Source organism: Bidens hawaiensis, unplaced genomic scaffold, assembly GCF_021521415.1.
Source record: "Bidens hawaiensis isolate Kalapana, Puna unplaced genomic scaffold, B.hawaiensis_p1.1 tig00419509_1, whole genome shotgun sequence".
Taxonomy (NCBI): Eukaryota; Viridiplantae; Streptophyta; class Magnoliopsida; order Asterales; family Asteraceae; genus Bidens; species Bidens hawaiensis.
The window spans coordinates 46172-55344 of NW_027504884.1; the positions used below are offsets into that span (position 1 = coordinate 46172).

Consider the following 9173-nt stretch of genomic DNA (forward strand, 5'->3'; position numbering starts at 1 on the left):
CGGAGGTAAAAAATCGGGAAATACCGGTACCGGTACCGATCCCGAACTTAAAACTTTGGTACCGATTCGGTACCGACGGTACCAAATCGGTACCGATTGGTACCGGTACCAATCGGTAGGGGTGCAAATGAGCCGAGCTGCTCGCGAGCTACTCGGGATCAGCTCGTTAAAAAGCTCGAACGAGCCGAGCTTAATCGAGCCCGAGCCTGAGCTCAAGCCTAAAAGTAAGCTCGTTTAATAAACGAGCCCGAGCCCGAGCTTCACTTATCGAGCTCGAGCCAGCTCGCGAGCCTAAACGGGCCTGCCATTTATATAATTTTTTAAAATATATATTTAATAATTATTAATATATATATATAATGTTATAAAAAATAAATAAAAATAACTAAATAATATATATTATTTATACATAAAATATAATAGAAAATAATATATAAAAATAATTATATTATTTAAAAAATAACTAATAAATGGTAAACGAGCCGAGCCCGAGCCGAGCTCGAGCTTGAAAATCTACTTACTAGTCGAGCTCGAGCTTTGAAAATAGAGCTCGAAACGAGCCGAGCTCGAACTCGAGCTCTGTGTAAGTTAAACGAGCCGAGCTCGAGCCTGGTCGAGCTCGGGCTCGGCTCAGCTCGTTTGCACCCCTACCAATCGGTACCGATCCCAATTTTGCTCATCCTTATTAGCTACTTTAATCAAATTTAATATTTCAGTTATAATTTCTATCACACTCAACGTTTTATCACTTAACTATTTTTAAAGTTTTTTAATTTAATTTATTATGGCGGTTGATGTTTCTTTGACTTTTAAAAGAGAAGCTAAGTATAAAACAAAGTGTGAATTATTAGTAAAAACGTGACAATATACAAAAGTACAAAACAAATTCAAAATCTTAAATCACACAACACCATCACCAACACTTGGTTAACAATAACAATATAAAAAAAAACATAAACTAAAAATCCTTAAACCGATCTTGGTTTAGCTACAATAGTAGAGTGTTTCAAGATATGCAAACTGAATTGTCCACCTTTCTCTTCGGTATCGATCTTAGACTGTCCCGGTGGTGGCAACAGCTCAAAATTCTGCACCAAACGCCCGATAGTAATACCAAGTATCGGCAATGCAAGGATAATCCCCGGGCAACTCCTTCTCCCGACACCAAATGGTAAATACCTAAAGTCATTCCCGTTAGCCTCAACCTTCGCTTCCTCTTCCAAGAACCTCTCAGGCTTAAACTCCTCGGGTTTCTTCCATTGGGCAGGGTTGTTGGCTAGCCACCACGCGTTGACCAAGATCTTGCTTTCGGCTGGGATGTCATACCCACCGAGCTTAGCGTCGTGGAGGTTCATGTGAGGGACTAGAAGTGGGATAGCCATACGAAGACGAAGAGTTTCTTTGATAACAGCTTGGAGGTATGGTAGGTTTTGGACATCAGGCTCGGTGATTTGGACACCCGGTCCGAGCTTGGTGTCTAGCTCGTGTCTAAGCTTGGCTTGGATCTCGGGATGGTTCACGAGTTCCGCGATTCCCCATTCGATCGACCATAGTGTTGTCTCAATTGCTATTTACAAAAAAAATATTTATAGTTAAGTAAAAATATCAAATATTAAAATTCAAGAATTTTTTGTTTTAATTTAATATATGTAACAAGAAATTAAAATAGTCAAACAAGATCCAATATTGAAGATGAATTATTTAATTTATTTTATTTAGGTGCTAGGAGGTTCGTTGCACGTGACAGTAATTTCAAGACGTGGTAGGTGCAACACCGATTGTAATAAACAAATACATAGATGTAAGTAGAGATGGGCAAAAAAACCGGTTGGTGAACCGGTTCAACGGTTTAAACCGAAAACCGGTTATTTAAAAACCGGTTTGACCGGTTTAGTAACCGCCGGTTCGTATATCGGTTACAAGTTCTAGAGAAAAAACCGGTTACTGAACCGGTTATGGAAAAAACCGGTTAATTTTAAAACCGGTTATTATGAAAAAAACCGGTTATTAACCGGTTATTTAAAAAAAAACCGGTTAATTAAAAAAACCGGTTATTAACCGGTTCTAACCGGTTTCTAAACCGGTCCTAACCGGTTAGACCGGTCCGAGTTTTGCACCAAAAAAACCGGTTACTAAACCGGTCCGGTTATTTAAAAACCGGTTTTTTTCCAGGCCAAGAAAAACCGGTCCGGTTATTAACCGAACCGGTTTTTTTAAAAAAACCGATTTGTGCACCTCTAGATGTAAGTCATTTTCTGCATTTATTATATATTAAAAAGAAAAATAAAACAAGAAAACAAAGTCGTGTCTTGCTTTCTAACCATGAATTTTATTGCCTTTTTTTTCCTAAAATAAAAATAAAAAAATTATTATTTCTTTTGTCAATTCAATACCAACGATCGGAGTAGGTAAGATTTGAATAAAGGACAATCATGAGAATATTCATACTAAATATATTAGCCAAGTAAACATTAATATATATTTTTATGAAATGCATATTGTTACAAAACCTTTTTAATATAATAAAAGTCAAATTAATACTAGATAATGGACCTTTTAAGCATAACTCACCAACTCCAAAACACTACGGCTATTACGTGGATTAGACACAAAAATATTGCCACTATTGCGCCACTTGACCCATATGAACTACTTTTGTGTCTGGACATTGATCAAAAAGTACTTACAACTTTTGTGTCATTTACATGTGTACTAATAATTAACAAAAAGTTAATGGCTATATTATTAAACACATTACCAGTATAGGTACCGGTACATGTATCAAGTTTTTTAAAAATTCAGGATCAGAAAATTCAGACTCATCTCTACATTTTAGTGATTTTTCTTTATAAGTATCGCATCTCGTTTAGTGAAAATTAAAGCTTAATCATAATATATTGGTTTTAAAAACTGGGTAGTTGAAACTTTAAAGTATGAAAATAACATTTAATTTTTAGAGCATTCATTTCTTGACTTATACTATTAAAATGATAACTGCATACCTGCAACATTGATGTTTTCAACAATGTAAAGAACATTGTCTTCATTGATTTCACCCTTCTCCTTAGCTTCAAGAATATGATCAATGGCACATTTCAACTGGTTGTTGTCCATCTTCTTCGTGCTCGCAACCTTCCTGTTTTCGCCAAAAACAAAACCCGAATTAGTACATTGAATGAAGTGAATTATTCAAATCCATATATTGTTTTTTAGAACGACAGCTATATTATAAAAGACTATACAGATACTTTATACTTACTTCCTTTCATCAACAAAGTAATCTTTAAAGAGCTGAATCCTCTTATCCTTAACTTCCTTACACAACTTCAAATAATTCCTCAAAAACGGTCTCAAAATCGGAATAAAATCACCGTAATTATACTCGAAACTCTGCGCTAATCGGCTGCGTTCGCCATTCAACGCCTTGAGTTTCAAAAACAACGGATCGTCTTCGCTTTCGAACCGTCTATCGAACATGATCCTGAACATATTGTTGTACATCATAAGCTGTAACCGTCTTCGGATCACAATACCTTCGGTTGCTGCCGCTGGATTCTTCTTCACATCCTCCACTACGGCTGCGGCCTCGGCCTCCCACCCGTACCGGTATTGTTGAACAACTTTGTTCGTGAAGAACGGCACGGTCATGATCCGGCGCATTTTGCGCCAGTGTTCGCCGTAGACGGTGAACACCATGTCTTGCCCCTTTCCGGTGAAGATATCGAACACAACGTTACGTGTTCGAGATCCGAACTCCACTCCCTGTTATTATCAGAGTAGAGAGTGTACATTATTAGACTATGTGTAGTGATTTAATTATTAAAAAGCAAAATCATTTACACTATAGAGTTGTTCGTGTGAGCTTTCAGATTTGTTTTTTGATTATTTGATTTTTGAAAAGCAAAATCAACTTTTGAAAAGTTACGTTTTGAAGTTTATGAAGTTGTTTTACCAAACACTATTTTTTTCCATTGAAATATTTATGGACATTCATTAATTTAGTAAATAGTTACTAAAAAGCGATTACAATAAAATGTCAGATAAACACTTTTACTTTTTAATAAAAAAATAGTAAGCAAGAAAGTTTTAGAAGCTCACCCAAACACTCCCTATTTGCAGTGATTTAATTATTAGAAAACAAAATCACTAACTTTCGAATAAAAACATGTAATAACTTAATTAAAAACACAATTATTATATTATTTTTTTTAAATAAAATTACGAGTTTGGTAGCTTAACTGGTTGAAAAAATTTGCGAAGGTGCGTAGTTATTAAAAAACAAAATAACTTAGACCATGTGTAGCGATTTAAATAAAAAAACAAATCACTAACTTTTGAGTAAAAACATGTAATAATTTAATTGAAAACACAATTATAATTTTTATTTTTTAATAAAATTGCAAGTTTGGTAGCTTAATTGGTTGAAAAAATTGCGGCCCCACACGCATCGCCACCAATGGTTCGGCTAAGAATATCGGGTGGTGGAACCCGAGGATTTTGGGGAAGAAAACAATGATTAGATGGGTTATTTGATTCAGGTTCGTCAAGTACATACCACCACCAATGAATCAGATTCAAACAGGTATGATTGATGTGACTTTTTATTCCACAAGTACTTCAAACACCTTTATCGTTCTATACGCCTATGACGAAATGAAATCATAGGCGTAAAGCTGATAACGTGCAGTGGGTAGTCCCACTACACATATTTCAATTATTTATTTGACTTATTTTGTAATAATATATTTTATGATAGTATTTGATTTTGTATCCTTTACCTGAGTGTGGAGCACTGAGTGTGGAGCACGTCTTTAGCTAGCTCTGGTGACGACACAACGACGAGGTTACGTTGGCCCATTCGGAGGAGAAAAATCTCTCCGAATTTTTTCGCAAGCTCGGTTAAGTTGCGGTGGTTAAGATCATCGCCAACTTGAAGCCAATTACCGAAAATTGGCACCGGAATGGGTCCGGGAGGAAGCTTAAACTTCTTACCACGTAACTTAGAGACAATGATTGCACCAATAATGGCTGCAAATAAGGCAATTAGCGTTTTCTCTACAAGGAGAAGATCCATGGTGGATTCCGGTGGCCGGAATTGGTTATGTGTTTTTAGTAATAATATTTTTGTAGTTATGTTTTTGTCGATGGTAATGGAAAGTTTTATAGGTGATGATGGATGGGGTTAGGTGGACGTGGAGTTGGTCAGACGGCAAGTAGGTAACGGCGTTAGCCTATAGATTTAAGTGTGAAAAGTAATTATAACTATAGATTATGTTTTTAATTGTTTATGTTTATAATGACAAAGTTGTAATTATTAATATTACATAAATAGAGAAATTAGTTATAACCCTTGATTCAGTTGATTGTGTTTCAAGTGATATATGTTTATAATGATAAAGTTGTAATATATAACATAAAATGTTTTTCAAATCTAAAAGGATAGTTTGGGAATATTTAAGTTAGCATAATTTAATCAATTGAGTATTTATTAATGTGGAGCATTAATATATGTTGATTTTTATTAGGGTGTAAACAAGCCGAGCAATTTAAAATCGGTTTGTGAAAAAGTTCGATCGTGTAAAGAGCTCGAGCTTATTTTGTCGAGCTCGAGCCGGCTCGTAAGTCTAAATGAGTCTGTCATTCATATAATTAACTCATATAATTTTAGTTATATATACATACACATTTCTTCAAGTTGATTAGTTAAAACAAAACTTCGTGTTTATTTTTCTTCTCAAACCAAGGGTGCAAACTAGCCGAGTCGAGTCCCAGCTCGACTAAACTCAAGCTCGACTCGTATAACTTACATAGAGCTTGAGATCGACTCGCTTCTATCTCTATTTCTAAAGCTCGAGCTTAAATGTTTGAAAAATAGTTAGTGTCGAAATAATGTGAAACTTACATAAAAGAAAGAAAGCACGAAATATGGTTAGGAGTGGAAGCCGGGAGGAACACTCTCACCACCCTATCATATGGGTGTTTTTCGGTTTTTTCGGTCGGGTTCTTCGGGTTTCAAAGTTTTAAATTTTGACATGAAACCCAACCGAATCTCTCACGCGTTTTTCGGGTTCGAGTAATTCGGTTCGATTTTTTCGATTGAGTTAATCGGGGTTCAATTTCTCGGGTTGGATTTCGGGTTTCAGGCAAAAGTGATAGCCCTATCCTATCATATCTCAAGCATTACATGTAGATCAACATTATATTTTACATTATTTATTTTAACATTACTTTTTCTAATAAGCACCGCCTTTAAAAAAATATGCCTTATTCTATAAGTCTTATACGTTTGAAATGTCAAGGTTTATATAAACATGACCATCACTATTCCGAATATACATCACATATTAATTGAGTCAACACGTATATAAAACGATTTGGAACAATTATAAACGACATGTTAATGAAATATCAAATATGAATTCTCGTATGCGTGTTTTGGAAATATGTTAAGTGTAGTTTCTCATAAACACTTGTGTTACTATTATTATTTTTGCTTTTTTGATACTTTTAAGTTTATTTAAATTGTATTTCTTAAAGTTAAAATTGTGTGTTGACCTCAAATATTAATGTGATTGTGTACATATTTGAAAAGGTAAAAGAGGTGATTACGTAGAGAGCAAAAAAAAAAAAAAAAGAGTTAGATCGGGGTAGGTAGGACGGCCCCAATTGGTTCACGAATGGCTTTAATTGTTCTATGCTTTGGGTGTCAACTATACACAACCTCTCATCTCAACTTGGATCCTGACCCCAATTATTTTATTTCTCAACATGGTTTTATATTTAAACAATCACATCAACCTTTTTTTTTAATTTAATGTTTTTTTTAGAACTAGTCAAATTCCCATGTGCATTGAGATGGAATTCTGACTGTATGGTTTACTTCATCACAATAACGATACGGTACAGACACTCGGGATAACAACTGAAAGAGAAAACTCAAAAAATAAAGTCACAATATCAATATGCGTCATACTATTATTATTGTTGTTATTATTATTATTATAGTTAGTTTCAAAAGATGTGTCTGAACTCTGAAGTTAACTTTGGCGTGTCGTACCAATTGTTTTGTAGTTTTGTTCGATAAATATTTTGATTTTAAGACAAAGTAACTTGAAGATGAATAGGCAGCACGCTATGCACTTTTTGACATTTAATGCTTTTCATATCATATTTCTTTCAATTCATTGTGGATCATTTAAACATTACTTGCTTTATATGTGGTTAAGTATGCGAGATTTTATTGTTTGATCATGTAAAAGAATGATGATGTCTTATTCGGTATGTAATGTTTTGAATTGAGCAATAACACAAGAAAGGGACACTAGGTTTAGAGTCGTCTCAGTGGTGTTGTCGCATTCTGCGTTTTATGAGGCCATAATGGAGGTTGCAAAACCATGGACAAACCGTTTGAAGGTCAACGGGGTTGAAGTGTAAAAAACCCCTTATATCTTTATTCAATAGAAATGTTTATTTGAATCAAGAAGTGTGAAACAACAATAATACTAAATTTCTATTGTAATAGGGTAACAATAACAAGACCCAAAAACAAACTTTTCCATAAGATAAGATGAAATGAGATCTCGCACTAATTGAGAATGTAAAGCAACGGAACATGAAACCCTAAATGACCAAAATTTATGAAAACGTAGACAACAAAGAAAGCGATTGTTGGTGTAACAACGTGAAAATTTCGAGTTCAAAGTATCAACTTTTTAAAGTCTAGGGACTAAAGTTGCCAAATACCAAACTTGAGTGTTAAAAATGAAAAATCTGACCCATCGCGTACCGCGATGAGGCTTCTGACAAATCGTGACACTGGGTATCGCCACGTGTCACCACGTGGCAACACCGCCGACACGTGTCACCACGTGTCGCCACGTGGAGCGGTGCCTGCCACGTGTCGACACGTGGCAGACCTACCCCGTTACTCGACAGACCTACATCGCGGTACGCGATAGGTCTGTCCAGGGACCCATCGCGTACCGCGTGTGGACCAAAATTTTGTCTATAAGTAGCGACCATGGGCATTTCAAATCTGCACACCAAATCAGCTCTAACCTCTCACTACTCTCTCTCTCTAGCCTTACCTCGACAAGCGTGCCATAATACCTCGATAAGCGTGCACTGATCCCTTGTTTGTGTGTAACGTTTCCTCGAAGTGCGTGCCACCCTCCACCCATATTTAACCAAGAATGGCGTTTGTTCTCGAAGTACGTGCCACGAGTATTGAAGATTTGGCGTATCTCGATTAGCGTGTCGAGCAAAGTAAAGCGGCGTTGGAGTGCTGCTCGAGTCTAGAGTTTTCTTTACGCCACTTAAGGTTAGGCGTAATATCGAATTCAATATAATCTAATATTATATTCAAGGCTAAAGCCTTAAGTCGAGAATATACTCGATACCTCGATAAAAGAAAAAGAAAAGAAAACATAACAAAGAAACGAATGAAAATATAATTATTGAATAATTGTTGAATACGTATATATGTGTGTAAATATATATGTATATATTCTTTGTTATGAAATTATTATTTATTGAATAAGAGTATTCTTAAATAATAAAAGAAAAGATTACGTTTCTTGGAGAAGAAGAAACGTTGGGTTTTTATATAAATTAAAGGTTTATAATTTACTTTTAAACAAGAGGTTTTCAAGTAAATAAGAATTGAACTAAAGGTTCAATCGAGGATTGAGATATAAGACTAAAGGTCTTAAGCCGGATCGTGTATCCGACTAACAAATATTTATACTCGTACTATAGGTGCGAGATAAAAAAAGGTAAAGACCCTTGGATGGTGAGTGAAGCCGATCCTAAAGAGATAAGGTGAATACGACCCCATCCTAAAGAGATAAGGTGAATACGCCCCCAGACTTTTAAACTTGTTTTCAAATGAGTCAAACTTGTTATATGAAATTTTTTACAAGGAACTATGTGTTCCTAAAACCGTTATAACTATGGGTATAAACCTAGTCCTCAGGCTGTGGTATACGTATGTCTGGATCCTTACATAGGTGGTACTATGCGATGTATGGGCATGATCGCACCACCCTTGGTCGTAGGATGATCTCCTGCAGGGAGTACGACCGTATGTGTATATTTACGGGTACTTAACTAAGTCGAACGCTGCGGTGTTTGCTGAGGTGACCTAGCGTAGAGGCTCGTATTTATAATGTGTT

At 35.6% G+C, this 9173-nt stretch overlaps 1 protein-coding gene across 1 annotated transcript; it reads right to left on the reverse strand.

The window, feature by feature from the left end:
• Nucleotides 1–907: 907 nt before the first annotated feature.
• Nucleotides 908–5192, reverse strand: LOC143609166 (trans-cinnamate 4-monooxygenase-like). Its single transcript, XM_077083996.1, has 4 exons — nt 4797–5192; nt 3260–3766; nt 3003–3136; nt 908–1567 (listed from the first exon to the last, which is right to left on the reverse strand). Exons 1-4 carry the CDS (start codon nt 5072–5074, stop codon nt 969–971), a joined length of 1518 nt encoding a protein of 505 aa, XP_076940111.1. The 5' UTR covers nt 5075–5192; the 3' UTR covers nt 908–968.
• Nucleotides 5193–9173: the final 3981 nt, after the last annotated feature.

Bases quoted from the DNA above. Each gene is read 5' to 3' on its own strand.
- LOC143609166 (XM_077083996.1), bottom strand. From the start codon at position 5,074: ATGGATCTTCTCCTTGTAGAGAAAACGCTAATTGCCTTATTTGCAGCC. The intron at 3,137-3,259 runs GTAAGTATAAAG...TGGCGAAAACAG, and splicing joins TACTTTGTTGATGAAAGGAA to GAAGGTTGCGAGCACGAAGA. The intron at 1,568-3,002 runs GTATGCAGTTAT...TTTTGTAAATAG, and splicing joins TGAAAACATCAATGTTGCAG to CAATTGAGACAACACTATGG.